We start from the raw sequence: 16,638 nt of genomic DNA, 5'->3' as shown, positions 1-16,638 counted from the left end.
CTATGTGTGAGGTTAAAAGAGGTCAGGAAGCTTGGTTTTGTGGTGTACATAGCAGGGACTATGTGGTTATTTCTAAACCTAAATCTGGCTGGAGTCACCTTTACTGTGTCATTGATTCCGTCATGCACACTGTGTCTTTTAATTCATCAAATACTATTTGTTCTGTCATCCCAAAGTTCAAATGGCTCCAGGAGGCTGCAATGGTTTTAAAACAAAGCTTCTCAACTGGTATATCCACAGATAAATTTTCTTTTCCCTGAAATAATCTAATTTACACACTAAGATGGGAAATAATCAGTCCTGCACCAGTAAGTAAATGTTTAAGATAAGCTTCCAATGGTCTATCTAAGCTAAAAGTAGATATTTCAGCAGAAAGAGAACATTTTATCCTTCCCAATGGGCCAAGCAATATCTGTGCACAGATCTGAAAGGTCATGATCTGCCAGTAGTGAAAGCTGGGCTGCTCTCTGCAAGCTTGGTACCGAGTTTGCCTTTTCTACCCCAAGCAGCAAGTAATGACATTTAGCTTCCCTAAAGCTTCCAACTCCTTTATTTGGAGCAGACTTTCAAAGATCCCCATGTGGCACCTGCTTTATCCCAGATATGTCCTGCAGTTATGGTTTTGCCCTCTTCCTTCCTCCTTACCCATTCCCCCTTCCATCCTTCCCTACCCTCCTTCCCAGTCCCACCTGCCACACTCCCCTCTCTTTACCCCAGGCTTCCTCCTTCCTCCTTTTGACATCTGCCCAATCACAGCCCCATTTCACCACCACCATCTATGCTTCAAGCTATGCCATGTCATCTCACATCTTTCTTTTCCTCTTTCCAGAGCTTCCACTCCATCTGACAGGTTACAGTCCCTCCACTCAGCTCTTGGCTTTTCTCTGTATCAGCCTTTGTTTCTCCTTCTGTTTTTCTCCAAGTCTTCCCAAACTGGTGCCAGGCTCTGAGGGTACATCAGACCTTGCTGTCCCAGTCCCCAGCTAATCCATGGCTCAGGACCCATGTCACTGCCTGGTGACACTGCAGCAGGGCCTGTCTCCAGCTCCCCACATCCCAGCCATGGCCACCTGTGGATTCACCTTGGCTCATCCCTGTGCTCAGGCCCTCAGACACATGGGAAGCCCCAGGATGCAGATGGCCCTTGCAGTGCCCTGACACACCTTAGGAGAGCTGGACAGAGTGCCACCACAGCCCTTCCTGCTCTCTGTTCTGCCATCAGCTATGGACACTCAATTCCTCTACAACAACTCTCCTCTCTGGTTTTTCTTTCACCTCTTTCACACCCCTCACGCTCCACCATGTTCACCTCAGTCATGCTGACTTAGGCCTGAACCTGCCCACAGTGTTTCTATTGTTGAACATCACAGACCTGCAGGCATTTGCAGAAATGTGAAGGCAAGAGAAGTCCTTTCACTGCTACAGCCACTACAGGCTAGAGCAAACCCTGCATTTTCCTTATTGGAAGTATTTCCCTGAAGCTGATTGTGTGTCCTGTGCCTGTTCTGGAGAGGAACAGTTTAGTGCAGGGCATTTGTTTGATCATTAAATTTGACTGGTGGAACTTGTGGCAATAAGATGCCTTGATAAAATAAATGATATGGAAATGAATCCAGACAGGAGTCAAATTACATGAGCTGGAGACAACCCTGGAAGTGTATTATTCCTAGTTTGAAACAGACAAAGATAAAAACCCTCCCTCCTCACTACAATCACAGCAAGTTAGGTCTGACACACAGAGCTGTGTACCCGGCAGGCGATGCCAAGCACGGGGGATAAATGCTGACACTAATGCCGAGAGAGATGGGAAGTGTCCCGCTCTCCATCCATGCCCAAATGGTCCGTGTGCCCAGTACAGCAGCCCTGGGTGCAGGCGCCTCTGCAGCGGTGCTGGGCGGGCGAAACCAGCATCTCTGGGCTCCTCCTGCTGCCGCTACTGCTCGGTTTGCTCAGGAAAAGGAGGGAAAACATTCCTTCAGTGGCACAGCACCGCCTCGTGGAGACCTTCAATTAGTGCAGCTCTCACTGTTCCAGGGGAAGGGAAGGAGGGTCTAAGTCTATTAACTTCAGCTTAGACTGTGTAGGTAGTCTTGTCTATGCAGGGGACCTGATGTGTATAGGTGCAAGAGTTCTTTTGGCACTATCATTTAGCTGTTCTGGAATAGTTCCTTGAGAGTACAGGAAATTTTTCAGGAGCAGCAAGAACATTCACATGACACTAGAACTGCAGCAGTAATCAACAGTGCTAAGTTAGCAGTTCTAATTGGGTGCAATTCATCTGCTGTGAGATTGAATCAGTAGGGTGAAGTTCTCCCATTGTTATAAGGAAAAGCTAAGGCAATATTCAAATATTTAAAATAAAGAACCTCTTCCTATGGTATTCTGATTCTTTCTGGCATACCTTTATCTCTGCCTTGGAAGATAAAAATTACATGAACTCTAGTTTTCACAGAGCCAGCATTGTTGAACTCACTTTTAATGTGCCATGACAACTTTAAGTACTCTAGGCAAAACTCTAGGCATAAATAACTTAATGAATATAGAGCTCTCTGTTCATGTCAACATGTATTCAAGTTCTATCTCAGTTTAATTCAGGGAAGATATTGAGCCTTGGTGTCTGCTTTGCTAGGCTGTTGGATGCTTTAAACATCTCTCAATGTCTCTGTTGAAGTTGTTTTTTTTAAACATAAATGTGAATGGGAACCCGAAGACTGCTCTAAGGCTATTGCAAATAAAATTAAACTGTTCTTCATAGAGGGCAGCTAAGCTGCAAAGCTCCTTATTGCATATACATATGGCTTCAAAAATGGGTTGCACAAATTCATAGAAAAAGAAATTGCCGATAGCTACTAAACATAAAATACCACATGTGCATCACAAATCATTAGAGGCTGGGAAAGTAGATGGATTTTGGGTCTGATACAATACACATGTTCCAGGTCAGCCTTGACTGCCTATGAGGATACAGGCTGTTTCATTCTATCTCAACTATGGCTAATTCCTTTTATAAATTAGAAGTGCTTCACTAAGAAAAGTTAAAGAGAAGAATCTCTACACAGGTCATGACCTAGTGCAAGGTCTGCAAAGTATAGCATATGAACCAGCTTCATGTAGCACATGGCAAAGATATCCGATAGAATTTCATCTCTCTGCCAGTCTCTGTGTTCAGTGAGTCCCCAAAAGCCAGCCTCAGACAGAGCCTGCCTGCAGGCAGTTACAGGAGCTTGGCACACCTCCCTGAGAGCTGGCTGGATGCAAGCCCTCATCAGCACCTGCCCACAAACCTCTATCTGCCACACTGGACTGTGTGGAGGCTCAGAATTTGAGTTTCTTCTTAGCACCAAACCAGTTTTCTGCTTCCTAGTAGTGCAGCCTGGGCAAGCTGTGAGATATTTAAGGGGTATGTTTCCTGTTCTTGCTCTCTTCCTTGCTGTCTCTCTTTTTTATTTTTATTATTATTTTTTTAAGTTGGAAAACTGTGTTTTACATGATTTATTTATTTCAAGGAAAACTTGAATCTCAAACAAAGAGAAATGCCAGGAGAGAAAAACTATTTCCTGACCAGGTCTATAGTTACAAAATTATAGAGCAGCCTAGAATAATTATCATCTAACAGCTGACAATCTATTTTTTTATTTCTGTAAGCTAAAACATAAATTACCAACAGTATTTACTACATAGGCTAAAAAAAGTCCTGTTATTCAGCTCAATCCCATATGATTTCCTGCCTGGTGCACTGAAAATAAACTGAAAGGCAGCAAGACTATACAAAGCCTTTCAAAAGTGTTCGCATTGAATAGAGACAACCCTAGAAGCCCACTGGGAAGGCCTTTTCTTTATCAACTGATGGCAAAGCCCTGTGTGTTCCTGACAGAACTGAACTACTCTATCAATCAAAGAGACTGAAATCCGCCACAAAGCCAATTTGGCGACTCCAGTGGCCGGAGTAATTCAGCACGAACAGAATTGCTTTTACTTAGGATTATAATTAGGAGCCATTTGACAAATGTCACTCTGGCTGGGCCAGGGACAGCGATCAGGAGTTGTGAGATCCATACCTTCTGGGCCATGGCTCCCTGTGGGCTGAGGAGAGAGTTGCATTCCCCTTCATGGAATTCTTCTTTACATTCACGGCAGAACACGGACTGGAAAACAAACCAAAGCATGCCAGTCAGAAAAACACATTAGGGACACAGACAGCAGGTTACAATCATGAAGAGTCATACAACAGATGATCCCTTGCCCTTCTCTTCCCATTAAATTCCCATAATCCTCCAAACTGTGCATCTTATTATACACTCTGATCATTAACACAACAATTTTGCTGTTATTATTGTACATATAATCGGTGAAGTAATGTAAATGCCATTATTAAAAAATGAGATTTTGCAACACGGTTCATTTAGGGATGTAAAGTCATACTAGATAATTCTGGGTGTGCTTTTCCTGCTGTGAAATCTATTTATAGAAGAAGGGTGATAGCTGAAAAAAGCTATTCTGCTGTATAGTGTTTGCTAATGGAAATAGTCTATTCATAGTTCTGAATCTATAGAAAACTATAAATTACTTTGCTAGGGGATGACCACTTTATAAAAGGCCATATGAAATACCATTTTCTAGGAAATTATATCCTTGCCATAGACCTTTATAGGATGGTTTAAAAAATCCATAGAAAGAACACAATGATAGGATACTTAACAGTGGGTTTAGGGATCTACCTCTAGACCTTTATTGCATTTTTAGCAGTTGTTCTGGTTTTATCCTCCTTAAATAAGATGCTCTTCACATAAGAAAAGTAATATTCTTCATTGAAAAGTAATGTCTTTTGCAGATAAGTGAAACAATTGTCCCTAGCTCAGTCTGACTGCCTCTGCCACCTAAAGTGGTTCATATGTATCAGGTTTGATGCCTTTTTTTAAACTCTAAAATGAAGATATCTGACTTGACATGTGTCAAAATCTTTGACCCATCAATGCTGAATTAAATTCTGTCCTTGCAGGTAAGAGGAAAAGTCAATAATGTAGAATGGGTCTCTCTTTTAAAGCTATGGTGTCTTGATGCAACTCCAGACTCTGAAAGATCTCTCAGTGCCATTCTGACTGGCATTATAAGCAAGACTGATAAAAAAGCCTTGATTTTTAGATGCAGAGCTGCATTCACATGTAATGAATAAAGGATATCAGGAGGACATGACACTAGAACGTTTGTCTGCCAGTAATTCCAGCTTTTGTATTTTCATTTTGAACTCTTTCAAGCTGTATTTTCCCTTTTCCAAGAAGCACTGAAAATCATATTTTATTGTCATGCTAAAGAAACTGGCCTTTATGAAAAGAAGCATTGTGCAAGTCCAAAAGGATTGATCCTGTTATTCAGAAAGTCATGTGGAGTGCAGGGAGTGTTCTAACTTCAAAGATATCAGACCTAATCAATTGTTTGCTATTGTTTGTTTTGCTTTTGCACTTCTCCCTCTATTTTGTCAATGATCTAAAATGTTTTTTTTTTCTTTTACTTCAACCAACACCGATTCATTAATTCACTCGTGGTTGTTAGCAAGCAGCTTCACTCACAATGGAGGCACTTTTTTGCAGGGTATGTTGTTTGGGTGGCTGCATTGTTGTGATATAGCATCTTTTAAATACAACGATTTGCAGTGCATTAGTGGTCAAAAGTTTTGGGCATGCTAAGCTCTGCTCAAACATGTAGAGAGAGGTACTTTCAGTTTCCATCTGCATGAGGTCTTAAAGACTTGCTATCCCTTAACATTTAAGGTTATGCCCATATTTAATTGAATTTCCTACTGTGTATCCTACTGTCTTTTTCCTTTGTGACTTTATTTCCTTATGAGCACATCTGACTGACACCATTTGTCTGATAGTGTTTTGTATACACTTGCTTTATCAATGCCTTATCTCACAATGCCTCAGCTGGTTTTTCTTACTCCAATCTCTCTTTTCCCATGCAAGCACAATGTTAAACCTTTCATAAACATTGTAAAGGGAGAAATAATGAAGAAAGAGAAGAAAAACAACTAGGACATATATTTTGCAGAGACATTCTGGCTGGCTAGTTTATGTGGCATTGGTGTTTATTACAATAATAAAATTCATAAGCTCCTGCAGTACTATTTAAGATGTGAAATGCATTTTCTCATTATAGAGGCCATATTTTATACTTGCCTTTGAAATAAATGATCTCCAGTACCAATGTTACCAATGTTTTCCCCACAGGCCTATTGGAAACATTCATGAGTGTATAACGGGGCCCTTCACTAACAACTGTATATCCTGCAAGTAAATCTGTGAGTGGGCCTGCCACATCCTTGTAATGAAACAAAGCCTGATTATTTTTTGTGAGACAGGATACTCTTTTCACATCTTATTAGATAATGGATGAGATGTAGAATCAGTTCTGTGGCAAAGAAACACCCCGGAGGCTGATCGGTGTGTCAGAATAAATAGGCATCTCCCAACAGAAATGCATTAAGCACTCCCTTTTTATGGCAAAGCATGCATCATAAAGAAAAGGCATGTCACTTACAACAAAGAGCAGTTTGTGATAGTTGTATTCATTTTTTACTTTCAGACATGAAAAATATGATAAATTTTCAGTAACAAAATACAGTTGCAGAAAGCAACTGCAAAAATGCTGTCAGTTAACATGTATTTTATGGCTTCATTAATATTAATACAGTTACTTTGCCCTTGGAAAGGAAAGGATTTGATGTTCAGTCAGGATTTAATACTTTTGCATAAATTTAATATTAGTAAGTGTTTAAAATTACTATAAGTAGTGTAATTACTAATAATAGTCACACTTTCTTTTCCTTCTTGTGCCAAAAAAGAAAGACTGGCAGATTGCTGTGATAATGTAAACAGCAGATAAAATTTCTACCTCTTTACACATTTAGCACTTGCTGTTTTTACCCTTGAAAGATTCTTTGGTTGGAAAACAACCAACAAAAAGAATAAATCTCAAAGGTTCAAACCTACCCCTGCATTGAAAAAGAGGATTAGCAGGGAAATCCCCAAAGCACTTTAGGGATTTAGGCACTGGAAATTAATATAACCTGTGTGTGGGCTATTACAGGCTTTTGAATATCTGTAAAAATGTATGAGATAGGCCCAAGCAGAAATCCTAAATCCAGTGACCTCAGAGTTGGGGGTATTAAAAACCTCAACAGGGATTCAGATCCTATTTTTAAAATCCTCCTATGGTTATGATTATACAAACAAAAGGTAAAATCAGACCAAACTCCGGTCACTTCTATGGAATTCAAACCCCACAGATGACGTCTGCAGTGATGCTGAATAAAAGCTAGGATGGCAAAATGAAGCTTCAGTCTCAGTTATTTCTGACTGGCCCATTTAAAATGTTTTAAGTTTGGAAGCAGAATGTAGCTTTTTAAATTTTTTTTCAGAAGTAAGATTTAACCATTTTCTTTTTCACAACATTTCAAAGATTTGCTTTCCTTTGGATTAAGCACCACAGCTCTCATTCTCTCCCTCGCCTACTGCAAATGCCTTTTCTTTGGTCTCTGATAATATCTCCCTATAGTGCTTATAAATATTACTGTTAAAATTATCTTTCTTCCAACTTCAACAAAATACTCTCATTCCCTGCACAAAGTTTGAGCTCTCTTCTTTTACTTTAAAGTTACTCCTCAACTCAAAATATTCATTTTCTTTTTCACCCTTACCTCCTTCCATGTGTCTACATAGCAGAATGCAGGGAAGTTTGCAGTGAGGCAGTCACAAAGTTTAATCTGCAGCACTCTAGGTGCACTGCTAGGGATTTCTGTGCAAGTAAAAACTCAAGCACATACCCAGATTTCTTACCAGGCTTTTGCAATCTATGTTGAAATCTGAGCTATCCTTTCTTCCCTCCTATAGTTATCACTATTGGCGGCTTTGTACTGAAGACAGATCATGTTTTGGCTGAGGTGTGTCTTCCAAAGCAAACATTCACATCCAGATTAAAGACATCAGGTGAGAAAAGATGCACTCATATATCTAGCAGACTGTTTAATTAGGTCCTCAAAATCACTTTCAAAATTTTTATCTAATGCCTCTTTATCTAATGACTCTTCCTAGTTTCAGCTTTAAAATAGTCTTTCAGTATCCCATAATTTCTTCCTGTGAAGGTGCTTAGGTACTGTAATTAAGATACCTCTGAAGATTGTTTAACCTAAACAGGGAAAATCCTAAGCTTCTCACAGGTTAAACCATTCATCCCCCCTCTCTCCTCCAGCCCCAAATCATATTCATTACACTTTTCTGATGATTGTCTTGTTTTTGTCACTAGTTATATTTGACCAATCTGTACCATTGCTGTGCTGCATCAGCAAAGTTTTATTATATACTTCTGAATAACTGTTGAGTATTGAATCCTGACAGGTTTGCTGACAGTCTCTGTCAAATGCTGTTACCAATACCCTGCTTTGCAAAGATTCCTCACAGGAAACACTGCTTTCTGTGATCTGCCAGTTCTTAAACCCTCATGACCAAAGCATGATGAGGCATCCATGCTGCATCACCTGACAGTGAGACACTGCTGCTGCTCAGACCCCAACCACATCAGCTGGAACTCAGCCCACTAAAACCTTTAACTGATATAATATGGTGATGAATTCCTTATCAGAATATTCTCTAGTTTGAGGTATTACAAGAAGAGTTGAAGAAATTGATTTTGTGCAATTACTTTTTCTTATCAAACCTGTAATTTCATCATAGAATAAAATCAGTTTCTTCTGTTATGACCTGTTGTCACTGAGAATATATTGACTTGTAAATCCTATAAAAATGCTTCTACCTTTTCTCTTTTTATCATCCCTCATTCAGTGGTGACTGTCTGGACCCTCCACTACTGATGAGAATTATGAAAATCAAAAAAGGTACTGAATGCAGGCAGGATCAAAATCTTCATTAGTACTGGAGCAAAACTAGTATGCAAGCAATGCAAAGGTTCTTAAAGACCATAACTATACGAACAATGAAAACCAACACAGATTTCACCTTTCATTTAAAATGCAGTGCTTACAACTTTTACCTTCTTTCTTAGTTAAGCAAGAAATCAATGCATCTACTCACTCTTCTAAAATCATGCTTGAAAACAAACCAAGAGTGCTACATTATAATTCATGCTAAGGCTGAAATAAACCACAGCTGACAAGTGTTAATTCTATTATTTATTGAGCTGCCAGAAAATGCACTTTAAGTGTTCTTGTAATGTCAGAATGCTATAGTATAGTTTAAAGAGAACCCCAGAGAAGCCATGTATAATCCAAGACACATATGGAACTAAATAGACATTTTTATGTCTTCAAAACCAGTTTGGTTATATATTACACATCAAAGCAAAATAAGCATTCTAAGATAGTTGCACAGCTTTGATCACCACAGCATCAGAACATGTTGGAAGTGTAAGAAAAACTCTTTCATTGCATGCCAATGAAGCAACAGAGGACTGCTATAAGTGTTTCAGTGACTGAAGCCTAATTTGTAGAAACCTGGTCCACAGATCTCTAAAATTTGAGGATCTTAATTCGGTTGATATGCCACTGAGGAGCCACACTAAAAGCACTTGTCCAAGATCACATAGCAGCAATAAAGGAGATTTCTAGTTTTCAGACATTGGACTCCCCCAACAGCCCCAAATGATCTCAGATAATTTCTCTAAAGAGCCACATTCTGGTTTCATAAGGCCAAAACTTTGTTAATAGAGGTAATCAGTGAAGTATTTCCATGCTTTCCCCCCCCCTCTATTTGTAAATGAAAATATAATGGATGAGTGTAACTAAGTAGCCAACAATCACAGAATACCCAGAATTCCAGACATCGAATCATTATATGGTATAGAGCAAATGTATAGCTGTTTGCCTTTATCAGAATAACAGGATTTTTTTTAAACAGGCTTTTTTGACCTGAAGAATGTTTTATTAAATAGTAGTACAAACAAAACACTGGATAGGTAAAAAATTATCTTTGCCAGACAACATGAATATCTGGTCAAAAAACGTCCTTGAAAATGTAAAATATTATAAGGCACCAAGTTTGAAATCCTAAATGAGCTTTTGTACTCAAACTATAGGCTGCTGATTGGAGCAAACATTTATATTGAAAATATGAGTGTGCCTTATGGGGAATCAAAGCAATCAGGAAGTGACAAATAGAATGACCCAAGTTGTCTCTCTATAGTGTTACACTCTGTAGTGTTTCCATTTAGAAAAATATGGTTTCTAAATACCCTTTCCAAAGTACAAATTATGTTATAGTAACCAAGAAGTACATACAGAATTTTCAATTTTTCTTCTATAAAAGCCCCCAACCCCCAGATTTCACAGAAAAAGATTTTACATGCCGCATCACTTTCAAGTAAGACAGGACTTGGATCTTGGTGAGAGTTCAGACCTCCATAAAAGCAAACTGAGTATTTTTTACTCTGAAACTATGAACTTCGTTTTTTATTTCCACCCAAAGTCAATTAAAACCACCCCCCACCCTATGTGAAGGTCACAGTCCTTGTAATGCTGCTGCTGTAAACCAGACATCTCAGATACTGGATTGATTTTGCCTCTGACACTTTGTTACATCCAGAACCAAATGTGAAACTATCATCCACACACCCTATCTTTTGGTATTTCTTGTCCTTACAGCAAAAAACTTTAAAAGCAGAATATTTACCATCTGGAGTAACTGTGTTTACTCAGAATTTGTGGCTTTGCCAATTGCCAGTTAGAGAAAAACCTGCAAATACTACAATGAAGATAAATGCCACAGTAGAAAAAGCATTCATTTCTACTGACACCAGTTTTATCAGATATAAGGCAAATGCAAGGCATAGTGGCACTTACAGAGCAATTTTGGTCTTTTCCTTTATAATAAAGTATACACATTTACTATGCATATTTCAGCTAAAATCAAATTTTCGTGAGAAGCATGACAATCTGTCAAAACATGGTTTCAAAAATACAGCTGCATTCTCTATGCAGCTTTTGCAATCTAAGGGCAATTTGCCATCAATGCTGTAAGAGGCAATTTTCTATAAACATAAAAAGCTTTAAGCATAGGACTGCATCAAGATTTCAATGTTTTTTCCTTTTGAACCTGAAAGTAGAAGTTTCCTTCCTGACTTCTGCCAAACAACCCATGGGCTCATTTCCTAAGATCTAGATGATGGCATTTACACCTGAAGCCTCTTCAGTGAGTGCTGGCTAGTTTGTGCCTAGAGCCAAACATAGTGTCCTGGAGCTTGCCTTACATCAGGCAGCATTAACCTAAAAGATGGGCTGCTTAAATTGACAGCATAAGCTCAAAAAAAAAAAACTCTCCTAGACCTCCCCAAACCTAATTTGCTGATTTATGTGGATTGGCAATCATATTTCTGCCTTCAGCTCCCTTCTTTGTTGCCTTGTAGTCTAAGTGCTACAAGGGATAGAAAAGAAAAAAGCAGGGTCAGACACAGGTACTTCTCTCAGAAGTGACTTCAGGCCTCTGTGGGAGAAGAAGGAATGCTCTTTCCAGATTTCTCTAACCATACCTACACACAAGGGTGTTACACAATCTTGTTCATGTTGGCTAGGATCTGAGACTTATTAGCCCATCCCAGAAAATAAGAAGGAAATCCCATAAAGCAGAGTTAGTAACAAGATTATGTGGTACACTGAAAGTGTGAAAAACTGTTGTTGGTCACGCTTTTATGTGCACATAAGAGAGTCATATCTGGTTATCACTGAATGATCTATCTGGTAGCTGACTACCCAAGCAACGAGTTCAAACACTCCATGATTTTCAAAGCAGACCATGGCTTTGGTTGTCCAAGCAGGCATAGATGGCCCTGGCAGAGCTGCACAGCTCTAACTGGAAGCAGAACAATATTGTGCCCTGAAGCACTAGGAAGGAATGCCCAGTTAGATGCCAACCACACCACTGCTGGAAAAGGAAGGCAAACAAGATTAAACAAAGTAAGCAGCTGCCTACAGCAGCCTGCTGCTAAACCCTGCAAGGCATTCGTGTCCCTGTTACTTACCTGTGCCAGAGCTGTGGACAGCAAGCAGAGAGAGCAAGGCTTCTAGCTTGTCATGCTACAGGGACTCTGACAAGACCTTAGATGTTAAACATTACTACTTTGAGGAGCTCTTCCTAGCCCCAGAAGCAGCTGCTGCCACAGAACCTGACCCCTCCTTCAGGACCAGCTGTCACAGCTACTCATCCTCCTCTGCTCTTAATTCCTTTGTACCTGCTTCTCTCTGCCTTCTCATTTCTGTGCAGTATAGCCCAAACTCCTTCCTTCTTCAGGTGGAAAAACTGAGTTTTCCTTGCAGGTTGCACTGCTGAGAAGCTTTGGGGTAGCTCTGCTGGAAGCCTTATGGCCATACCAGTAATCTGTAGCTAATGCAGCTGCAGTGTATTTGGGACCTGGACTACTCTCTCCACATGGTGCTGTGTTATGCTGGGGAGAGGTTTCAGCACTGCTTGGGGATGCAGGACTGCAGAGATCCCTTACTTCCCTCTGCAGTACAGACATGACAAAGGAATTTAATTAAGTTAGGTTCTTGCTGGCCCCACTGGAGAGAAAAAACAATTGTGTATTGACTTAAATCTGTTCCCATTAAAGTAACTTTAGTAAGTAGTACAGACACCTAATCACATCTATCTAGTGTATAATGCTTAGCAATTTCATGCCTGGATGACTAATAAAATGCAAAGTGGATGCAGGTTAATGTAAGATTTCTACAAATGATTTCCATAATAAATTACGAAGTATTTATATGAGGAAACATTGAAAAAATCCCAATATCATTGCCACCTTAAAATTTAATGGAATGTCTTAGAAACTAGATGCAAGGGATAAGGAGATTAGTAATTTATGAATAAGAGGAATAATTTTAAAGCAGTTGGAGATCTAAAATGTTTTAAACAGGGATTTTTAAAAGACATTTTGTAATCTACTGCCTATAATTCCCTGTTTTATATCATAAAATAATGCAGCATTTCACTGAAAACAGATAAAAAGGAAAAAAAATAAAAGTAAAATACGAAAAAAACTCTAACTATGTACAATATACAGGCACAAATTAAAACAGAAACTATATGTCTGCCTCACTTATGGTGGTAGAAATACTGTCACTCAGTGGAACAATGTAGTATTTACCCCAGATCAGATAACGTCAGAGCATAAGTCATATCATAAAGGAAATAGAGCAAGAGTGTATATTGTCATCACTCAAATGGATACAAAGAAGTAGTGAAATTTGACATGGAAGAAAGCATTATTTTTAGAAACTAGGATGCAAAGAGGAAAAATGATAGTTTTCTTGAGATGCCTTTAGAAAGAGTGAAACAATGCATTTTATAGCTAGTGGCTATTTTTTCCTGCAGAACATGCAACACTACAACTGTGATGTAAAAACTTGATTTTTTTTTTTTTTCAGCAATGTGGTTGAAAGCTACATTAAAATATCACTCTCCCAGGTTTGAAAAAGATGTTTTGTTGCTGAATGCATATATCAGTTCATAAGGAATGTCATGAGGAATGAATTTTACTGCCTGTGGCTTTAGCTCCTGCTTTTAGCAGCTTTAGAGTTCTATTAATATGCCCTTAAAAAGTACAACAAACCTATTTCCATATGATAATACTGCTGCTTTGCATGCATGCCCTGGGCATTTGAGCATCTAGCTCACATTTATATGTGCAAACAGACGTGGAAATCTGACGGGTTCATTTATGTGGCTCTTGAAATGAACTGCTGAACATGCGGGCTGGGAAGCTGATGAGAGCTAAGCAATTACCCAGTGCTTAATTCACACCGAATTGCAACAGAAATCAGGACACTCCTTTCCTTCAATGTTTGTTTAAATATCCCCAATGGAGTGAAGGCAACCCACATACAAACTTTTACTCTGTGCCATTCGGACTGTTTTCCTGGAACAATGTGCAAGATGTACGTATTTTGTTCATCTCCTGGTTGCCGGAATTCATCGACATTAAAAAAAAGCCCACCCAGCACTATTGAAAATTTCCTGAAGATGGCAGCAGTGATACAGGAATCGACACTAGCTGGCTTGGCTTCAGCAGTCGAAAAAGATTCTTAAAAAATCATAGTCAACAGCTGTGATCCAGTCCAGGGTTACTAACAGCTGATACACGCAAAACCAGTGCTGACAGGAGAGTCGCATAAAGAAGAAATGCTATTCAGAAGCACTGGAACACATAAAAAGGAGTAGGGGTGCTCCTTGTTTCAAGGGCATTGCATCTACTCTTGAATCTGGTAACAGCTGAAGCCCTGTAAAAAGATGACCCTTCTGAATATGACCATCGAGCAAATAACATAAATAATGTATCTGGGATAATTGTGGTGCAGTTTTTAGTGTTTTATTGGCTTCATGCTATCTCCTATTTGTAGCACTTGCTTTTTAGAACTGTAAGCACATATCTAGTTTATGTACTAGGAGAGCATAAAATAATGAACAGATTTGTGTGTGTCTGTGTTCTCAGGAAATGCCTTGCTTCTGCACAAGGATCCAGTGAGCATGCCTTCCCTCTTAGTGACCAGATTAAGGGCATTAAGATTTCTCTGAGAGAATTTTTGTTTGTTTGTTTGCTTGCTTGTTTTTTTTAGGGAGGAGGGGAAAGAATTACCTCAAGTCTTTATTCTACTTCTAATTTATGTTTGTCTTATGAAGAAGTGTATCTTTTAAAATTAGGGCATAATCTACAATCATCAAATTCAATCCATGTGCTTTTCAAAGATCAGCGCCATTCAGCTCAACAGCTGCTTCTTTAAAATTCTGAGTGTGAACAGCACCTTACTGGAAATACTAAAAAAACCTACAAAACCAAACCAACCAACCAACACCCCCCCCCCCCCCCAAAACAACAAACAAACAACCCTCCAAAACAAAGAAATAAAACCCAAAAATCCCCCCAAAAAAACTAAACAAAAAAACACTGCATGAGAGGATTCTAATTGGAGGTGGCTCTAAGTCTGAATATTGACACTGAAAAACACTGAGAAATTTTGGACAAATTTCAAAGACAGATGAAGACTTGGTGTTAAGCTTCAGGGTAAAATTAGATGTCGACAGACCTTGGAACTCCACCAGCTCCAAGCTCTGAAGGATGGATTTAGACCAAAGATCTACAATTCCAATTAATCTGAAAGGGGAATAAACTAAAATAAATATTGTTTAGAAGTGAGAAAGAAATTGCAAGAATTTTTTAAAGCCACCATATTTGGTTATTCTGAAAGGAGAATCATCTTTGTGAAATGTTCTATAAACACTGCTGGAGAAAGCATTGGAATAATGATGAAAATACTATGCTTCATCTTTCAAGAAAAAAACACAGATGCTTCCTGGAAAAAGAAAAGGCATAATCAAAAAACAATGGTAGCTGGACTGGTTTATGCCAGGAATACCCTGCCACAATGCAGAGCTCCTATTAAGGATATTTCAATTTCTGTACCTTCTTTTTGATGCAAAGCCTAGCTGTGTGGTTTCAAGAGCTTTTCTTTTGAAACAGGAATGTTTGTTCAAACTTACAGAGTCTGTGCTAATTGTATTCACAGTGTATATACCTAGTCAATAATGTGACTTCTTGTCTGACCTTTCAAACTAATCCTTTTCTGGTTTGTTGATCCTCGACATTACTGTAAAGTAATTATACAGACTCCCAAAAAATGATCCCTGAAATGTGAGCTCAGAATATTGTCTGGTTTACAGGAAATAGAGTCTGGCACTTGTCTCAGCACCGTTTTGAAGAATCACATGATAAACATTCAGATTCTGAATACATATACATGAGTATAAAACCTGCCAATAGTGTCCAGTATCAGCATATACTGACAGGTAGCAAGATCCCTGCTAGAAAAAACATGCTCCATAAATATTTCATGTTTATCAAGATAATTTTACCACTCAGCAATTTGTTTACTTTTCTTTTGGACATCTACAAATCACCCAAGAAGCACTACATTTCTCTAATTGCCTGGGAGGCAACACAGCAAGGCACAAGCAAACTAGAAGGTTTCTGGAGTGCATTGTTGACAATTCCTTGACACAAAGGATGGAGGAGCCAACAAGGGGACATGGTTTGCTGCATTTCCATCAAGGAAGAACTAGGTGCATATGTGAAGACTGGAGGCAGCCTAGGCTGCAGCAACCCTACATTGATGGAGTTTGGAATCTTGAGAGTAGGGTATGAGGCAAAAGGCAGGACCATGAATCTGGATTTCAGGAGAACCTGCTTTGGCCTATTCAGGGCAAAGAGTGCAATGGTAGCTAGCCCTGGAGAAAACAAGGGTTTCAGACAGCAGCTGATGTTCAAGGATCACCTCCTCTAGCTCAACTGTGGTCCATCCTGACCATCAGGAAGTCAACTAAAAATAGCAGGAGACCTGATTAATGAGTAATAAGCTCCTACCAAAATTCAGACATAAAAACGAAGCATGCAAGAGGTTGGAGCAAGGATCCAGAAGGACTATAAATACACTATTCAAATGTGGGCTTAAAAAAGCCAAAACCCACCTGGACTCAAATCTGGTAAAGGATACAAAAGGCATCAAGGATTTCTGCAAGTACATCAGCAACAAAAGGAAGACCAAGGAAAATGTGGGTCTGCTGATGAATTTGGCATGGAATT

At 39.2% G+C, this 16,638-nt stretch overlaps 1 protein-coding gene across 1 annotated transcript in view; it reads right to left on the bottom strand.

Moving 5' to 3' along the window:
• PRKN (parkin RBR E3 ubiquitin protein ligase) overlaps window positions 1-16,638 on the bottom strand; it is a 665,258-nt gene that overhangs the window by 11,845 nt on the left and 636,775 nt on the right. Inside the window, exon 10 of the mRNA XM_079333471.1 lies at window positions 4,059-4,145. Coding sequence (XP_079189597.1) covers window positions 4,059-4,145 — 87 coding nt within the window. The remainder of the gene's footprint in view (window positions 1-4,058; window positions 4,146-16,638) is intronic.

The sequence above is a fragment of the Erithacus rubecula genome, assembly GCF_903797595.1.
Source record: "Erithacus rubecula genome assembly, chromosome: 2".
Classification (NCBI taxonomy): Eukaryota; Metazoa; Chordata; class Aves; order Passeriformes; family Muscicapidae; genus Erithacus; species Erithacus rubecula.
Note: the sequence above shows the minus strand (reverse complement) of the source record. Positions and strands in the feature narration are given on the sequence as shown.